The following is a 20,673-nucleotide window of genomic DNA, read 5'->3' as shown; positions in this document are numbered from 1 at the left end:
CATCCTCCCCAATCATTCATCTTTTCTTGACTCCATTCCTAATAGTGGAGAGCAATCACCTGGTTTATCATCAAAGCAACATATATATAAAAAAAACTATTTTACAGTGTCATTTGCATCAGTGCGCTAGATATATGGATATTCATATCAAAACATCTGATATTCCATTTTTGGCTGGTGCAGCTTGCTGGGTGTTTTGCTCAGAGCTGCTGAAGTGAGACATAGTGAACTCTGTGACCTGAGGCCTTCTCTGAGTTTTACACTACAGGCACATCAAGAAATACACTAAATATCCCAATAAAGAACTGTTCTTGCCTTGCGGACATTCATATACTAAGCGTTGCTTACACTGTTGAGGAAATCAACTGGATTTCCTTTCCTGGTGAAATTGAGAGAAACTCACTGCACAAACAATTTTCCTGATTTTAATTTTTTGATTCTGATTGTAATTAACAGAAGGGATATACAGTGAAGGTTATACAGTGAAATAAAAATTTAACATATGCTCAAAAGGATTTAACTAAAACAATAGTTGATACAAATATTGATTAAACTGAAATCTTAAACTTGAAGTTAAACTACAGGGTCAAATTAGTACTTAAAGTTCCATGAATTATATAATCTTAGATGTGAATTTCAGATAACCCTTCTTTTTTCAGTGATATTCCTCTGACTTTTTCTCTTTTGTAATGTCGCTCAGCCATCTCTCTTCCCCACTGATGATTGGCTAGAAGTGTTGTGGTGCTCGGTTCGATCCACTTTCAACAGTGTTTCTCAGAAATTTCTTGCTGCACCCTTTAATGTAACACTCAAAGTTAACTGATTCACAAGTGCTTTTTAAAATAGCTCTCCATTTCATTGAGCTCCATAGTTGTATTTGTCTGCAAGAATATGAACCTATGAATCCTTGAGAAAGTAAAACATCAAGTGAAAGAACCAATAAGCTCATTGACACAGAGCGTTAAATAAATAGAGCATTAGATGGGTTAGTGAAGAATATGTAGTGACGTAATGATAAATGTGATCAATTTAAATCAAGCAATCACATCAAATGTGTTTTAGCCCATGCTAAAGATGTTCATGCAATGAAATTTGCCAGCTTCTTTTTATAAAACACACTAAATTAAACACACCCATACACAAGCAGTTGGATTTATATACAGTTACATATAGCAGTGGTTCCAAACCCTGGTCCTGGAGGATCCCCAACTCTACACATTTTGGATGTCTCTCTAATCTGACACAACCATTTCAGGTCAGTCACCTTTATTTATATAGCGCTTTAAGGCCAATGACAGTTATTTTTCATAAAATGCTAAATACAACGGCCAACCTGTTTGTGTTTGTTGGCGTTTGTCTTTGAACTGGCCTTTATACAATACAGATTATTTCAAAGCAACTTTACAGTGATAATCAGGAAAATTATGCATTTCGGCTATTGTTCAGATGAAGTCAGTTCAGTGTTGATTCAGTTCCGTTGTAAAGATCCTCAATTCTTAAATTAGTTCCTTTCATCTATAAAGCAGTTCTGTAGAAAACAGTGATGTACTCAGGTAATCCAGGACCAGGTTTAGGAACCACGTTTAGGCTGCATCAGAAATCGCATACTTTTCTACTATATAGTAGGCAAAAAACAGTATGTGACAAAAGTAGTATGTAAGAATTCACAGTACTCAAAATAGTAGGCAAAAAGTACCTGGATGACCTACTTCTTCTGGCGAGATTCTGAAGTGTGCATATGACACTTTACCATCCCATGAGGCCACAGGAGAGGATTTATGAATGGCAGTGAAGAAACACAATTGACACTGGTAGGTCAAATGATAATGAGAACATGGCAAATGTAGTATGTCCTTATTGCATTCACACTACACAGTGGCAGTGAAGTAATTACTTGTTCAAAATAAGTACATACTCAAGAGAGTATGCAATTTCAGACGAAGCCATAGTATTGATAGTTCTAATCTGATATGAACAGGGACACATCCTCAAACAAAAATATTATTTCAAGTGGCTCTTGAATCTTAATTGCTAACCCTGGTTTAAACAAATGTTGTTGTTGTTTTTTTCAAAAACAGTAACATCCATTTTCCTCTCACTGCTTATAGACTTCCTCACTCAACAGTGAGCTTTGGCCATTTGTAGGCAAGAGTATTTGTGAAATAAATGTGTCCTGCAGCATTTATGACATTGTTTTTGTACATATAGACATCTCAGACATCTCCATCTCATACTAGTAAAGCATCTGATAGTTCAATTGGTCCAGTTCACATGAGAAAAGAAAGGATGAGCCTTAATATCCTCCACACCGGCTACTCCCGCACCAAGCCGCTCCACTGGATTATACTGCAACAACTACAGACAGACCAACACAGAGAAAGAGAGAGAGATAATTACAGTCAGACTATTTCTTTTAGGCAATAGCTTGAGCCTTGCCCAACCACTTCTGTCACTGTGTCCTCTCACTTCTGGTTGCATATATAATTTTTCCACCATGGTAATATGTACCTGTTCCAGCAGAGAGCGCGCCTCCTCCGACACAAATTCTGGGATGTTTAGGGATGAGTGTCTACCAATGCCAGCAGGATGACACTGATATAGAGACTAAACAAACAACAACAAACTTAAACAATAATAGTGATAAGCTTTAACATTAAGCTGTTGAAATTACATGAAAATACAATTATAACAATACAATCATCCCTCCAATATAATTTTCCACACTCAATCCAATGCATACATTCTTTTTTAAAATTATTCACTGAAAATTATTCAAGTGTTGAAATACTCCTACCTTTCCAACTATGAGCTCAAATAAAAGGGCTCCCAAACTCCACCAATCACACGCTAGCGTCTCCTCACAGATTCCGCCCACTTCTACATGTCAGAGAGAAAGAGAAGTTATCGTAAGTGCAACAAAATATTCAGAAGATGTGTAATAGGTGTAAGAATGTTAACTCATAAACCAACCAAATTTTTTGCTACTCCTCATCAACAGCGCATAAATAATTAGCACAATCAATCGACATTACCTTATGAGGCAATAAAGCTCCTACTTGTGAGTCAAGAAGTTATTACGATGTCACCATGCTGATAGAAAACAAAATACGGAAGGACTCAAATCCAAACAAATACTAAACATTTAAAAAAAACAACAACAAAAAAACTAACAACCAACCAAATGCTCTTGTTTCTATTGTACCAGAGGATAATCTTAAATGTATAAACATTCATATGATTTATGCATGGTACATGAAAAAAAGGAATTAAATTACATAAAAAAAGTGTCAAAAAGAGTCAATGACTTTATATTGCTTGTATGAAAGCTCTTCATATACTAGCAACCAGGGTTCGAAATGACTTAGGACTCTTGGGGGGTCCCCTAAAATTCAATTATTAAAAATTCTGAAGACTACCTTGCTACACTATATACTGTAGGCAAAATTATATGGACCAATGTTGAAGGTGGGATAATGGTCTTGGGATGTTTTCATGGTTTGGGCTAGGCCCAGTATTGTAGTGGTGCCTGGAGAAGTGGCTATAATCTAACAGGTAAACCTCTAACTCTGGAGCAACAAAGTAGCAAGTTCTTTTTCCTCTTTTTCCCTCAGAATTGCGAGATATAAAGTCAGAATTGCGAGATATAAAGTCAGAATTGGATGAAATAAAGTCGCAATTGCGTCTTATAAAGTCCGAATTCTGACTTTTTTTCTCACAATTGCGACTTTAGGCTATATATCACGCAATATAGGCTACTGACTTTATAACACATAATTGCGAGTTTTTATCTCGCAATTCATCTTTTCTCAGAATTGTGAGATATAAACTAACAATTGTGATATATAAAGTCCAATTCTAAGGGGAAAAAAGACGGACTTTTTTTTTTTTTACCTCAGAATAGTTTATATCTCACAATTCTGACTTTATAACACGCAATTTCGACTTTATATCATGCGATTCTGACTTTATATCTCCTAATTGCGTATTATAAAGTCAGAATTGCGAGATATAAACATGCAATTCTGAGAAAAAAAGTCAGAATTTCAAGTAGCCTATATTTCTCGCAATTGCGAGTATATATCTCATAATTCTGACTTTATACACAGCTGCGACTTTATATCACGCAATTTTGACTTAACACACAACTGCGATTTTGTATCGCGCAATTCTGACTTTATAACCTGTAATTGCGACTTTATATCACGTAATTCTGAGATAAAAAGTCAGAATTGTGAGATGTAAACTCTCAATTGTGAGAAAAAAGTCAGAATTGTGAGATTAAAAAGTCGCTATTACCTTTTTTATTTTTCACTCTGTGGCAGAAACAAGCTTCCATAGTCTGCTGTTAGCTGGCAGATCATTTGGCTTCATACACATAACCTTACAGCTAGCAAGAAACGTAGACAAACGTAGGCTACGGACCCTACTCTTCTAATCATTACACTGGGTATCTAGTTAATGCAACTTTTGATATAGGAACTCGAACTTGAATATTTAACTATAAGCAATTATGGAGATATAAACATAATCGAAGCACTTACAGGATTTCATTCAGGTTTTCACTCTTTGTGAGGTTTCGTTTTGCCGCGTTCAGCTACAGTGCGTGTCTGCGGGAGCACCACAACAACAATCTGTGACGCTGTATAGGAACTCACTCGGCTAATAGCTGCCCTGATTGCTGCCTCGCGCTAGGAAATAAATTAATTACTGTTATAAATATAAAACGTCACTAAAGACCTATAATTTTCACAATCATTTTTAATGTTAAAATATATTTGTCGGGGACCCCCCAAAATCCAAAAATAAATTCTTATGGGGGGTCCCTAATGACTTATGGAGGGTCCGGGACCCCCCCAGACCCCCCTCATTTCGAACCCTGCTAGCAACTAATATTACTGAATTTAAAGGGGGGGTGAAACACTCAGTTTTAGTCAATCTCATATTAATCTTGAGTACCTATAGAGTAGTATTGCATCCTTCATATCTCCAAAAAGTCTTTAGTTTTATTATATTTATAAAAGAAAGATAGGCTGTACCGAGTCTTTCCGGAAAAAACAGAGCGGCTGGAGGCGTGCCGTGTGGGCGGAGCTAAAGAATCACTAGCATACATACAGAACGCGTTTTTGCTTAGAAAAACGTGAGATGGGCAGTGAAATGGGGGAAAAACACAAGGTCTCGAGAGTTTTTTAAAAGCAGAAATGATTTTAACTTGAGCGCAGTGTTTTTAGAACACCATGTCATGCGCGAGTTTAACAACATTTGTGTGTGTTTACTCGTGGTTTATGAGGACATGAATTGGTTTATGGATTATTGTATGTGACTTAGCAGTAGCAAGCGGAACAGTTTTGCACATCAGACTAGTATTTTCATAGAAAAACAATGGAATAGTAGCGCATTTCAATGGAGAAGCGCACTTTGTGTGAACTAGGTTTATTATGAAATAATTCATTTATTTCAACATATTTTCACACTCTTTGTGTATTGTTGTTTGGAGTGGTTTTACAATAAACAAACAGACACCTACAGTGGCCAGCTAAACAAATGTATTTAAACACACACACACACACACACCATACATCGCATGCTCCATAGATACATTAACTATACGTGATCATGTTGTTTACTTGCTGTGCTTACTGCTTACACGCCGAAAGCTAACAACACACAGACATTTGAAGCAGTTTTACTCACCGCCTGCGGTTCCAACGCACGACCGTGAACCTTTATCGTTGGGACTGCTCCATCCTTAAGCATTAGACGATCTGCAAATCCGGCAAATACTTCCCTAAAGCCGAGCACAGCGCTATGATGGGCGTACTGCTTTCGCTTTCTCGCACTGGTCTACCGGTGCGCGCGCGCCCTTCCGGGAGAAGTGCCCTTAGGACCCGTATAAGGAAATTCCGCCCCATCTGACGTCACACATGCCCATACTAAAAAAAAACTTTACGAAACTTGTGACAAACCGGAAGGAGTATTTTTGGTACAGAAATACTCCATCAAACGTACAACTTAATTTTTGAAACTTTGTCCATGTTTAGCATGGGAATCCAACTCTTTAACAGTGTAAAAAACTCAGTATGCATGAAATAGCATTTCACCCCCCCTTTAAAACTGAAATAACTTTACAAAGTCATTCATTACTATCTACTGCACAGTTGCATTCCATCGTCTTTGACCTCTTTCCACTTTGGTATCATGACAAATTAAGATTTTCCCTCTAGTAAATAAAAACTTCTTTGAAAATATAAATTATTGACATGACATGAGAATTTGTGCTGAGCCCAGAAGCCCTCATTGTGATGTAGCCCTCAGGAGATGCTAGAGGTCTATCTCTCACAGTCTATAGCTCTTACTTTGAGATTGCATCTAATGCTACTGTCTAAGCTGTGTAGGACTACGCCAGCACTCAGTAAGTCTTAAATGGCTGTGGATGCAGAGCTGCATACCATGGCGGTTCTGCAGGTGTACCATCTTTAATGCGCATGTGCACGCCATCAGCGTTCTCACAGGTTAGCGTTTTTAAAGTTTGCGCAGAGAGAACTTAAGAGTTTTCTGTTAAAATGGTGTCGTGTTAGCGGCCCCTATGTTAATAACTAATGATCATTGCGACGGAAGTGAATCAATCAAAACTAACTTTAGCTGGACAATAACTTTATTCTAGAGCTGCTAAAAAGCCAAAACAATCTCTGTTACTTTAATTTCCTATTATCACTGTAAAGCTTGACTTGACTTAAGAACTTACGATGAGAGGGATGGCTTTACTTCTGAGGAAGTCAAGAAGACCAAAAGGGTGATTGATCTGGAGGTTAGTGCCACAAAGCACACAACTTCTGCAGTCTGTCACTTCATGGCCTTACTCCCCTTCAGACTTAATAGCTTGCGGCTCAAGTAGTCCGTCCCTTAATGGCTGGTCAGAAAACGACAGGAAACGCATCTCGAAAACGCCACACTGATATTGATCCTCGTTTTAGTTCTCCTTTTGTCCCAAAGTCTGCTTGCCATTGTCCATAATGTTTGAACGAAACAACAACAGCGTGCCGCTAGACGTTACGCACTACGCAGTTGTCCACGGCTGTCGCCATGGTTACTATGGCAGTACAAGCGGAAACCAGGGATAACACAGATATTACATCATAGACAGGCGACAAGTGAACAGGGATGGGCACTTTTAAAATTGTGAATTTCTCTGAATTTTCAAATTCTTGGAAACATTTAGGATAATGGAAGTACACAATTGAAAGAAATATATAACACTGTGCAAGTGGTTTTTGGATATTTTGATACAAAATTCTTACATTTTGTACCTTTAATTCAATTCAGATAGGATTATGTTGGTAACGTTAAAACGCTTACCTAACGCTAAAAGAAGTTTTGTGCCTCTAACAAGTGCCTCTAACTGTCTTTCGACCTTCTTTTTTATCTGAATGTTATGCAGAAAACACTTGAGTTTTGCCACAGAATTGTTCCACCGTCTAGAATGCAACTGAATGCTTCGAGCGCCTCGATACTTGAAAAAAATGTGGAAAACTACTTTTAAACAGGAAATTACATTTTTACATACTTACATTTTTTTATAGTGGGTCTATTTGCACAAGATCAGTTTTACCTGAGCAAATTTTTCCGGACCTTTTTACAGAAGGTAAAATTTGCCATAATCTTTACTGACATTGTCCGTAATAATTACTGAGATGGAACATTCGGACGGGACTAAAATCACAGAGAAGCTCTGGTAATAATTACTTTACCCCACCTCTCCATGTTAAACTAGTCCCGTCCGAATAGGGCTTAAGATTACAGAGACCCCTTTTTAATGCAAGAGCTCCTTCTACCAGAAAGCTGTATGATTTCAAGTGCCGTTTGTTTGTGTCCTTGTGTAGGAATCTGCAACTTGGACCCAGTTCACTGCACAGTTGGTTCAATACTAGAGTTCCTTCAAGATCGTTTTTCTGCAGGACATGTACCTATTGGGGGTGTTTCTTTAGGGAGGCTTTCACTTCTCTCATTTCATGTGTGGGACGAGATGAATGAGACCTTTCACAGTCTTCATGTTCCTTCTTGGGACTCATCTATAGTCTTTGAGGGTTTAACAGATCCTCCCTTTGAACCATTGGAGTCAGCTACCGAGATAATTGTAATTGTGGTCTTGCAGTCTTTTTATTCTCCGCCTTTTCATTCGCAGGAGGAAGAGAAGCAAGAATTTGTCCTGTGTGGGCACTGAGGATTTACATCAACCGCACTTTCCAGTGGTGTAAATCAGATCAGTTATTTGTTTTGGTGGTCTAAACAAGTGGGATGGGGCTGCAAAACAAGGATGTTGCGTTTGGTGAAAAGATGTGATTTTTCTTGCCTAGGAGATGCGTGAGAGTCGACTGTCTTCGCCTCTCTTAGTAGTCAGGCTAATTCTACTATGGGTGTTGCTTCATCACAGGCATTATTTAAGTGTACGCCTTTGGAGGATATTTGTGTGGCGGTAGCCTGGGCATCTCTGCACACTTTTATCAGATTTTACAATCAGGATATGGATTTGACTCCTGGTTTCAAGGATTGATCTGTTTGAACAGCAGTCGGTTTATATCCTGTGTGACATCACAAACCCTAAAATTTACATAAACCCTGTCCCCGGTGACGCGATTTATAGATTATCATGACAGAATATGCTAATCAATGACTAGAAGATAACTACACATAAGCTACCTAAATTCATCAACTAACCAATTCAGAAATGTCCTGTTGCATTCTACATGTTGTCTTTGAAATTTTCAGTGCATGTCTGTGTGAGGTAAAAGGACACAAGTGGTTGAAGCTCCGCCCTCTGTGATGGGAGCAGCAGCTCATTTGCATTTAAAGGGACAGACACAAAAAGAGTGTGTTTTTGCTCACCCTCAAAAAATGACAATTTTAACATGCCATCTAAAAGTATCTGTGGGGTATTTTGAGCTAACACTTCACATACACACTCTGGGGACATCAAAGACTTATTTTACATCTTGTGAAAAGGACATTATACCACCCCTTTAAATTATCTTTTATAAAACTCCATAATTGATTGTGGTGGATGGTGAACTCAAAAGAAAGATGACATACAGTGCATGTCAAAAAAAAAAAGAAAAAAAAAGAGAGCACAAAAACAGTACAGAATGTGTCTATAATGTTAAGACAAGCTGACCTGGTGCGCAATACATCTTCGAGAAGGCGTTGGGGTCACATGACTCCTCTACATCACTCCAGATACAGAAATAGGTCAGCTGCACACGACCTGAGAGAGAGAGAGAGAGAGAGAGAGAGAGAGAGAGAGAGAGAGAGAGAGAGAGAGAGAGAGAGAGAGAGAGAGAGAGAGAGAGAGAGAGAGAGAGAGAGAGAGAGAGAGAGAGAGAGATGAGTCAATCCAACCCTGATCAAATTACACCACGGCCTTAAAGTTATTCTGTAATGTGCACTAGTCTTACTTATAATTTAAGACTCCACCAAAATGGTTTAATGAAAACTGAAAAACATTTCACACACACACACACACACACACACACATATACATATACATATATACATATACATATATATACACACATATATATATATATATATATATATATATATATATATATATACATATATATATACATATATATATATATATATATATATATATATACACACATATATATATATATATATATATATATATATATATATATATATATATATATATACACATACGTACAGTGAGGAAAATAAGTATTTGAACACCCTGCTATTTTGCAAGTTCTCCCACTTGGAAATCATGGAGGGGTCTGAAATTGTCATCGTAGGTGCATGTCCACTGTGAGAGACATAATCTAAAAAAAAAATCCAGAAATCACAATATATGATTTTTTTTAACTATTTATTTGTATGATACAGCTGCAAATAAGTATTTGAACACCTGTCTATCAGCTAGAATTCTGACCCTCAAAGACCTGTTAGTCTGCCTTTAAAATGTCCACCTCCACTCCATTTATTATCCTAAATTAGATGCACCTGTTTGAGGTCGTTAGCTGCATAAAGACACCTGTCCACCCCATACAATCAGTAAGAATCCAACTACTAACATGGCCAAGACCAAAGAGCTGTCCAAAGACACTAGAGACAAAATTGTACACCTCCACAAGGCTGGAAAGGGCTACGGGGAAATTGCCAAGCAGCTTGGTGAAAAAAGGTCCACTGTTGGAGCAATCATTAGAAAATTGAAGAAGCTAAACATGACTGTCAATCTCCCTCGGACTGGGGCTCCATGCAAGATCTCACCTCGTGGGGTCTCAATGATCCTCAAGAAAGGTGAGAAATCAGCCCAGAACTACACGGGAGGAGCTGGTCAATGACCTGAAAAGAGCTGGGACCACTGTTTCCAAGGTTACTGTTGGTAATACAATAAGACGTCATGGTTTGAAATCATGCATGGCACGGAAGGTTCCCCTGCTTAAAGGGGCATTCCACCCATAGGAACATTGTTTTTTATTGAAAGTGGGTCATATATGTAGTCGAAATGTAAAATAAATTCTGAATTTGGTGCCTTCGTGACCGAGGAAAGACAAAAAATAACTTCAGGACGCATTTGTATGAAAGACAACAACTCCCACAATGCACCACATTGCACAGCTCCGCAAGCCACTCCACTAATCCAGAACAGCGCATATCTGCCTATAAGAGAAATCACTCTTCCGTCTACAAGGCTAGCTACCACCAGAGCTTGAAATTCATTTCACACAAAATGTCTAGTTAGTTGGCGAACTCATTAGTGCATTACTCCTCGTTTGTATTTCTTTCGAAAAGGTGAATTATTACATGGTACCAGGATGTTTAGTCAGAACATATGCGGTGCGAATCTAGGATAGTTCACAACACAAACGTCCGTGTCCTCGTCTGATTCAGAGATTTCGTCCAGGAGAAATTGTCATCGTTGAAATTCTTTGCCGCAGACGGACTCTATCTCGTATATATATATCGTAGTTGCATCTTACAGTCTATGAGTTGCATAGTGAGATCACCGGCTCCACCAGTCCGCCCTAACTCGAGCCAGTCCGGGCTCCTCGTCCGCGGCAGGCAGGTCTTCTGCCTCGGGTGCTCTTCGCTATAATGCGGCTTGTAAAGGTAGCCACAAACACCTGATTCAAGCATCAGACTTCCAAAATCATCATCTTCTATATCATATTGAGTACTCTCCTCCGCTATTGTCATAACTGTACATCTGTCTCCACAGCGTCTGTTAGCTTAGCTTCAAACAAGATGGAGGATATTGCTTTCAGTTTCAGAGAGTAAAGTCCCACCCACTGATCTGTAATAGGTCTGTAGCGTGAGCGGGTCCCGCCCCCTGGGAAAGATGAGGAACTAGTGCTTGTAGTCTCAACAGAAATCCCCCCCTCTTACACTTCCTCCGACAATGACGCAAAATGACGATTTTTGCGTCATTGTGGGAGGAAGTGTAAGAGGTAAATAACGGATTTCTCCCGTCTCAGGCGAAAATGAGAGAGTGTTGCACGACCATTCAATAGTATGACTGGGTTTCTAACAATGCAAAGCTTAGTGCAAATGGGTGGAGTGTCCCTTTAAACCAGCACATGTCAAGGCCCGTCTTAAGTTTGCCAATGACCATTTGGATGATCCAGAGGAGTCATGAGAGAAAGTCATGTGGTCAGATGAGACCAAAATAGAACTTTTTGGTCATAATTCCACTAAACGTGTTTGGAGGAAGAAGAATGATGAGTACCATCCTAAGAACACCATCCCTACTGTGAAGCATGGGGATGGTAGCATCATGCTTTGGGTTTTTTTTTCTGCACATGGGACAGGGCGACTGCACTGTATTAAGGAAAGGATGACTGGGGCCATGTATTGCGAGATTTTGGGGAACAACCTCCTTCCCTCAGTTAGAGCATTGAAGATGGGTCGAGGCTGGGTCTTCCAACATGACAATGACCCGAAGCACACAGCCAGGATAACCAAGGAGTGGCTCTGTAAGAAGCATATCAAGGTTCTGGCGTGGCCTAGCCAGTCTCCAGACCTAAACCCAATAGAGAATCTTTGGAGGGAGCTCAAACTCCGTGTTTCTCAGCGACAGCCCAGAAACCTGACTGATCTAGAGAAGATCTGTGTGGAGGAGTGGGCCAAAATCCCTCCTGCAGTGTGTGCAAACCTGGTGAAAAACTACAGGAAACGTTTGACCTCTGTAATTGCAAACAAAGGCTACTGTACCAAATATTAACATTGATTTTCTCAGGTGTTCAAATACTTATTTGCAGCTGTATCATACAAATAAATAGTTAAAAAAATCATACATTGTGATTTCTGGATTTTTTTTTTTTAAGATTATGTCTCTCACAGAGGACATGCACCTACGATGACAATTTCAGACCCCTCCATGATTTCTAAGTGGGAGAACTTGCAAAATAGAAGGGTATTTAAATACTTATTTTCCTCACTGTATATACATATATATATACACACATATATATATATATACACACATACACACACATATATATATATATATATATATATATATATATATATATATATATATATATATATATATATATATATATGTATATATATATGTATATAACGAAAATGACAAATACGTGAACTTGAATAGAGAACTTGGCACATGCATTTTAAACTAGATTTTTAAAACATTTCTCCTTATAAGATAAAGGGGGGACAAACAAATATAATAAAAATACATTTAAATAGTAGATCACAACATGTTAGCTTTCGTTGTGTATTGAATCACTTCTGGCATGAAACAAAGTCTCAGCTTTAAAATACTGTCCATTTTATCAGAAAAATTCAAACAATAAATGACATTTGACACTCTTAAATGTGACGTATCGCTGTAGCACCTCAGTTCAAGTGGCAGTGCAGAGCACTTTTTTATTTTCTTCCACTTTAATACAACTTATAGCATTCAAAATCATGCATAAACATCAAATGGTACGTTGAGTTTCAAACGAGGAAAGACGCCAGTAAAACAGCTTGTGAACAATGTCCCATAACATTGCATTTACCTCAGAAAAGTTATCCAATGTTCACATTTTGTTAGTTAGCTATAAAAAAAGCACTAAAGAGGAGCTTACTTACTGTTAATTAAGTGTGCTTGCTGAAAGCAGCACACTTATTGTTCTTCTTAAGTTTTCTTCTTCTTCTTATTATTATTATTAAGTGTGCTTGCTGAAAGCAGCACACTTACTGTTCTTCTTAAGTTTTCTTCTTCTTCTTCTTCTTCTTCTTCTTCTTCTTCTTATTATTATTCCCGGGAGAAAAATTTTGGCCAGCTCCTGCGCCTAGGCCCTTTGAGACAGAGACACCGTTCCAACTTTAAAACGTCCGGTCAGTACCGGTGTAAGTTGTTCGCAAAGATGATATCACGAGTCCATGTCGTTCGTCCGCAATATTGGATTGAACAAAGCGAAACAAAATTTTCACAGGTCACAAATTTGGTCCGAACTTCACAAAACTGGACGTACATGATCCTTGGACCAAGCCTCACAAAAGTTACTAGAAGGATTTTTGATTTTCGGAAGCGTTTGCCCCTCACAGCCAAATGAAATCAGCGGCGTAGTCGCCAAACAGGAAGTCGTCCATATCTCAGGAACGCTGTCACGTATCGAAACCAAACTTTGTACATGAATGGGACTCCAATGAATGGGACTCCAATGTGAGGATGCACAAGATCTGATTTTTTTTTTTTAGGCTAACTGACAAACCCATTTACCTATGTCTCAGGGTTTCCGTTGTCCGGTAATTGCCGGACATTGACCGGAAAAAAAATTAAATGTCCGACAAAATTAAATCTCTCCGGTCAAATTGTCCGATTAAAATTGCCTAATAATCCCGCCCCCCTAACACAGTCTGAATTTGAGAATAAGCCTAAAATGTATAAAGCAAAAATACACCGACCTTTGGCTATGTTATAAAGGAACAGGCTCTACCGTTTGAAAGTTATGTAAGGGATAATGTATAGAGAGGCGGTCGTTATAGCGAATAACAACCCCGACAGGCTGAACAGCCTGAAGGGGTTGTTATTCGCTATAACGACCGCCTCTCTATACATTATCCCGCTTATTACATGGCTTACTACAAAATAAATAAATAATTTGACACGAATTATTGATTTAAAAAGGAGTTTATTGATTTAAAAACGATTGTATTGCTTCCGCCAAAGAAAATAGTCCGTTCCGCGTCCATAGCAACGCGCTGTTTTTCATGGCAACGGTCTGTTATACTTCGCAGCGGTCTGTTATCAAGAAATAACAGACCGCATTCTACATTGGAATTCAGCCGAGCCATGTAATAATAAACATTATTACATGGCTTGGTTGAATTCCAATGTGGAATGCGGTCTGTTATTTCTTGATATCAGACCGCTGCGAAGCACTAGCGGCACCAGGATTTTGATTGTAGGTGGGCCTCCAGAAAACTGGATGGGCCAGTTAAAATAAGCCAAAAAATAAATAAAAACGGGTTCCCCTTCATCTCCGTTTCAGCGCTTTTGTGGGCACTAAGGGCAGTGACTCTACCTGAATTTAATGCGTAGGCCTATAGGTAAAAAAAAAAAAAACCTTAAACAGGATTTTTTTTGTTGCTTTTTTGTTTTATTTCATTTAATTTATTGTTTAATACAATTATAGGCCTATTATTTTTAGTTTATTAACAGCAACAACAGCTGTAAAGATGAAGTTGACGATCGCCATCTCCTTAGTGAACGCGCCTATAGAGAAATGCACATCATGGATTACATAATCAGAGAGTAGCCTATTTCTTTTCGTTTTAAATTGTTAAAAAGACATTTCAAGCTTTCTTAAGATATATTTCATGTCTGTGAGGCCTACGCTGAGTTTCGTTAAGTTAGGATGAGATGCGCTCCTGTTCACGAGCAATGCAAGTGACCGCGCGGGCGCCTCCATGATTAGGCCTATCGTCTGCTATATTTTGCTGCTTATTTATTAAATACAGGCAATTGGTTGATAAAACAATTATTAAAATTAAGATACAATTTATACAAAACGAAATTCACTTCAAAAAAGTCATTCTACAAAACCAAACTTAATTAAGTGGTCAAAATCATGTCTGACCCGCTCCATGTCTCTCGATATTGCGCATCCTATCTTACTCGTGCGGTTCACTTTTCATAATCAACATAAATTAAAAAAATAACATTATAATATTTTAACAAATATTAAACTAAATCAGCTCATTTAATGGCTACAACACGTATAGTAGACCTAGACTCTCTATTTGTACAAATTGCTGCACATTCATTTTATTCTGAATTTTGCACACAAAGTTGAAAGGCATTTGTTTGTGCATGCATAGCAAAACATATCTGCAACATTTATCAAGTTCACTGATAATTATGCGCGCATTTATTAATTATTATCTTAATGAATAATGAAACAAGGACGAAGTATATAAACTGCGTTGTTTGTTTAGAATGGAATGGATCGCAAATAGATCCGAATGAAGAAACGTACATAACCATAGTAGAAAATGGGTCTCGAGTGTTCCTGCAGAGAGGGGGTTCTCGCTGCAGAATCGGATCAAGACGAAGCAGCGAAGTCGCCTTGCGGAGAACAAGGTTACGCGGCTTATGCGCATTGCAAGTTGTGGAGAGACACTGAGAAGTTCGCTTGAGTAAAAACAATAGGCTTCAGATATTTTATGTGGGGAAGGGGGGATGGTTTGTTAAACTATGAATGTGAAACCATACAAAAACAATTGGCGTTGATTGACGCCAATCGGACGTTCATGTTTTTTTCCGTTTTTTTATTTGAAAGTTAGGCTAATAAACATGTTGCGTTCGGCCTGATTATGTCATTTTTTAAGTTACATAGCCTTCCTCCAGTTTTCCTCAACTTGACTAATTAAGAGGCGATATTTGACCGGCATATCTTCAAAATGTCCGGAAAACGGAACCTCTGCCGGTCACTTTGACCGGCACCATTTTTTTCTAGCGGAAACTCTGCTATGTCTATGCAAAAGTTTCACCACACACTTTTAATGTTAATGCATTAGACAGTAGGTGGCACTGTTGTATTACATTTCACAGAGCTGCCAAGTCAGTGTATAGACTGCATTCGTTTTTACTAGGTTTGTCTTAATAAATGCACGGCCTGAATTTAGTTTTTTGCATCGGTCTAATTTAATCATCTTCATTTATTCATACAGATTTATATGCATGAATTGTGCATTTCCAGTTCTCAAAACAGTTAATAAAAAAAAAAAACCTTTATACAAAATACATCATGCTCTTCTTCGCTAACCGAACAAACAATTCATTGTCTGTGGCTGTGTTTGTGCGCATGGGAAATATGCTGCGCATAACAATAGAAAACAAGGAGAAATGCGCAGTCACATGCTCAAACAATCAACAACGTCGCTCTAGAGGTGCGTTGTGGACTGCGAAGTGGACTTCACAGGGTTTTCCGCCATCTTAAGTGAGATTCCAATCCGAAGGGAGCGAACATGTTCAGTTCGAAGGGCACTGCGCACGGCATAGGGAATAAGGGAACATCGATACATCACTTCACAGGAAGTGGAGAGCGATGATCACCCAACTGTCATTTCGCGCACCACGCCATCACCAGTCAGAACGGTCATAACTAATGATGGAGTTTACATATGTGTGTAAGTATTCATACATTTCGCCATTGTTATACAAATGACAGTATTTTAACGGTTATTGTTGTGAATATTACATTTACTACTTTTGATGATTATAATTTACCTCAGTGAATGCAGCCAGCTTAGCTAGTTTGTGAAGTAAAGTGATTTTATTTTAGGTAGTTGTAAAATAGTGCAATATAATTGTTAATATATAATATAATGATAAAAATTTAAATATGAATGTAGTCCTATATATATTTATGTTATATCATAATCTGCGCGACCCCGTCATTGACTTTCTTTGATGATGTTTGCAGGGCGTTTCAAATGAGCGGTTATTGTCAGTGAAGTCCACCTCAACTGATATACCGTGCTCAGGGAGTAGGGGAGCAGTGAACACTGCGTATGGATCCTGTCGAATGGAACGCACCTTAGGTGTGTAAAAAAAAGTGGAAGGCGCGAGCGGGCCACTCTCTCCTTTCCACAAGCGCTTGCTGTCCCATGGCGTCTGTCGTTGCTATGCAACCATGAACTGCGCTCTCCATGATGACAAGGAAGTATCAGCAAAAGATTAATTGATTTCTAGCCCTTGCATTAGCTTTACTACTAGATATATTTATGGAGATGAAAAATAATAAGGCGCCCTGTACAGCTATGATCAGCTGTTCGGCTGAACATTCAATGTTGTTATGCTGCAAGCTGATCAGTTGGTTCGTTACTGCCGCGCTCTATCACTCGCACACCATAAAGAGCAAATTGTTTTTTAATGTTTCAATTTAGTGATAAAAATGACAATTTGGAAGCGGATAATTTCTTCACAAACAGCTCATTATGACTCAATGTTAGAATGCTGCACCTACACTCGATAGTGTGAATAAGATCAGCGCAACACAGACCACTGCATTGACAGCGTGAAACGTATGATCTGTCTACAGCCAGGGCTCAGCGGAAGACAGAAAATGCCGGTCCAGCGCTGATTGAGGAATTAAATTCGAAAATAAGACAGTTTGACATCTTTTTTCTCGCATCTGTGAATTTCTTTTTTAATCATTTGCTCTGAGATGAAGCGAATATATTTGTGCGGGAATTTCTCGCACTATAAAAGCTAACCTTGCGGGAATGGTTTAAATTATGCGCAATCCCCACATTCCCGCACCAAAATTCAAGCCCTGAAATGGCAGCAGGATGTGTAACTCTAGCATATGGCGCATATGTCATATAAAGTTAGGCAAGGCCAAACAGCGTTATCCATGTTGTTGCGACTGCATCGCTAGAATAAGCTAATAGTGAAACTGATAGCGTTTTTCATTTAATTAAAATATGAGGACTGACGGTAGGCTATAAAAATCAGTGTTTCTTTGTAGGTGATGACAACCATCTTGACAGCAGCAATTAAAGCATCGCTAATTACGGTAGACCTTAATTTGAGATAGTAAATTTGTTCCTAATCAAAGGGAACACTCAACCACAGAACAGCTGGGTGAGTTTTGTATTGGCTTATTGGATACAGTAAATTAAGACTGTCAACTTCTTTTCAATAGGCTACTATTTCATCACCCAAAATACTCCCACTCTCTGCTGTATATTCATAACCAATTATTTCAAAACCAACAACCAGTTTGACTATCACTAGTCTAGTCTACATTGTATCACTAGTCTACATTGCAGACATGTCTCTTAATGCACATAACTTTTCAACTTTTTGCTCAATCTTGAAAAAAGTACTATTGCTGAAATTCTCAGATCAAGCAAACTTCAACGCACCCTTATCCACTACCTGCTAACGTTAGTGAACCGTACCCGAGCAAGCACACTTCGCAGTTCCTCCAGAAATGCATTTTCCTAGTTATATAATGATATTGTATGCTTGAATAAGCCTGCTATGAATATAAGTGTTTATGAAAACTACCTTATGTGCAACTGAGATACACTGATATAATAGTCACACTATTTCAGTTTTTATTTGAGTGTAATTATTATATCTAAAAACTAGGGCTGTCAAAAGATTAATCGCGATTAATCGCATCCAAAATAAAAGTTTGTGTTTACATAATATGTGTGTGTGTACTGTGCATAATTATTTTGTATATATAAATACACACACATGCATGTATATATTTAAGAAATATTTGCATACATATACTGTATATATATGTATATAGTTTATATTATATATAAATATAATTTTTTTATATATAAATATTTTTTTTTAAATATATACATGCATGTGTGTGTATTTATATATACAAATTTAATTATACACAGTATACACACATATATTATTTAAAAACAAACTTTTATTTTGGATGCGATTAATCACGATTAATCTTTTGACAGCCCTACTAAAAACACATAGCAGTTGAATAAATAGCTCTTAATTTCAACCTCTAATATTATAGTAATGTGCCAAATGAGAGGGTTTCCTGTATAATTTATAGCATTATTAGTAGTAGTATTTAAGTTTATTGCCATCACCGGCTATTACATGGCAGATACATATTAAACATTTAACAACATAATATGATAAGTACAAAATAATGAAAACGAACTTAGGCAAAAAAAATAAATAAAAAAAATAAATAAAAAAAATAAAAGTACATGTACAAAATTAGTATAATTCTATAAAATATTCTTTAAAATGTACTTGTTAAAAATTGTAAAAAAAAAAAAATCTGGATCCATAAATAAGTCCTTAAAAGTGTGTCCTGATTAGGGGTGTCCATGGTTAATGGATTAACCGTTAAAAATTGCGTAACCGAGTGAAACATTTTGCTCGGTTAAGTGGCGTCAATGGCATGCATTGAATTTAGTTGTAATACATTTTTGCACCACCAGAGACCGCTAGACCAGTTTTCTAATATGAAGCGGGCAAAGAAAGCGCGCGTCCAAGAGTGAAGGCTGTGCGCGAGCCAGAAACAAACATAAGCCGTTTCTCAATATGCGTTCTTGTCTGTACTTGTGTTCTTGTGGACTTGTGAAACGTCATCAGTCGCTGCCCTAGTACTGTGCCAATTCAAAGTTCACATCTAGCCAAGTCCAGTTCGAATCCCCGGATGTGTTCTTGATCCACCCCTTTTACCGAGGATGCATCAAGAGGTGACTTGTGCGGACTTGACAAGCCAGGTATCCCAGAATGCATCTCACACCACCAACCAGCAAGCGTCAATAGGAGAGGAGAAACCCCCGTAATTTAAAAATACTGCTATAAATGTGTCACGAAATGTAGTTTTAAGAGTATTTCAGGCGAGAATGTAGTTGTTTAAAGCTCAAATCTTTGGTTTATTTATAAAGATAGCGCCTATTTGAAAATTTGATCTGACGTTTTCGGAGTTGTGAGAACCAGGAAATCGGACGCTCGGCGCTCGTACCCCGCCGAGAACAGCCTTTCCTCGGCTTCTGCTGCTGACTTGCCGTTGGCTCGGATGTCTCTAGTAGTGGTATAACCTTTTACAGTCTGGGTATAACATGAGATTTAAATCGTCTTGTGTATATCCAACAGGCGATTTATTTATTTTATTTGTCTCATTAATGTATTATTTGTTCCCTGGCAAAACGTTTTAGCTGAGGGCAAAGTGAAGTTATAGCTTTATTTAACGTTAGTCTATTTAACTATGTAGCCTAGAGAGCTGACTTATGTTTGACTGAATCGTTGGCTTTATTATTGTATAGCTTCTTATACCTTTTAGGCTACTTATACTTTTAGAATGGCTATTATTGATCATTAAAACTGACATTTAGCAAAAAAGGTTATGTCATTTTATTTTATATATTTAAAACATATAAAATATTTTATTATAATAGCCTACATGTTGCCTACATTCTCTTCACTGTATATACATATATGACACAACCCTGTCTCTTTTTGCTAAATGTTCGTTTTAATGATCAATATTATAATGTTTTTTATTCATCATATTTTTAAAATGAAAACAAAAAGAGTCAGGGTTGTGCTTTATATTTCGTGTTGTTGTAAATATGCAGTGAAGATAATCAATTGCGTTGCCTGAACCTCATTTGTGTGGCCATTATGTTAAAGAT

General features: G+C 37.8%; 1 protein-coding gene across 2 annotated transcripts in view; it reads right to left on the bottom strand.

The window, feature by feature from the left end:
- Window positions 1–409: 409 nt before the first annotated feature.
- Window positions 410–20,673, bottom strand: part of rps6kc1 (ribosomal protein S6 kinase polypeptide 1) — a 170,567-nt gene continuing 150,303 nt past the window's right edge. For both annotated transcript variants that reach the window (XM_081379221.1, XM_081379222.1), the window contains 4 exons: window positions 9,167–9,256; window positions 2,795–2,877; window positions 2,509–2,604; window positions 410–2,355 (listed from right to left, as the gene is read on the bottom strand). In XM_081379221.1, coding sequence (XP_081235347.1) covers window positions 2,254–2,355; window positions 2,509–2,604; window positions 2,795–2,877; window positions 9,167–9,256 — 371 coding nt within the window. In that variant the 3' untranslated portion in view covers window positions 410–2,253. The remainder of the gene's footprint in view (window positions 2,356–2,508; window positions 2,605–2,794; window positions 2,878–9,166; window positions 9,257–20,673) is intronic.

This window comes from Scardinius erythrophthalmus, assembly GCF_964197995.2.
Source record: "Scardinius erythrophthalmus genome assembly, chromosome: 11".
In the NCBI taxonomy this organism is placed as follows: domain Eukaryota; kingdom Metazoa; phylum Chordata; class Actinopteri; order Cypriniformes; family Leuciscidae; genus Scardinius; species Scardinius erythrophthalmus.
The sequence above is the reverse complement of the archived record's forward strand: the minus strand, read 5'-3'. Positions and strand labels throughout refer to the sequence as shown.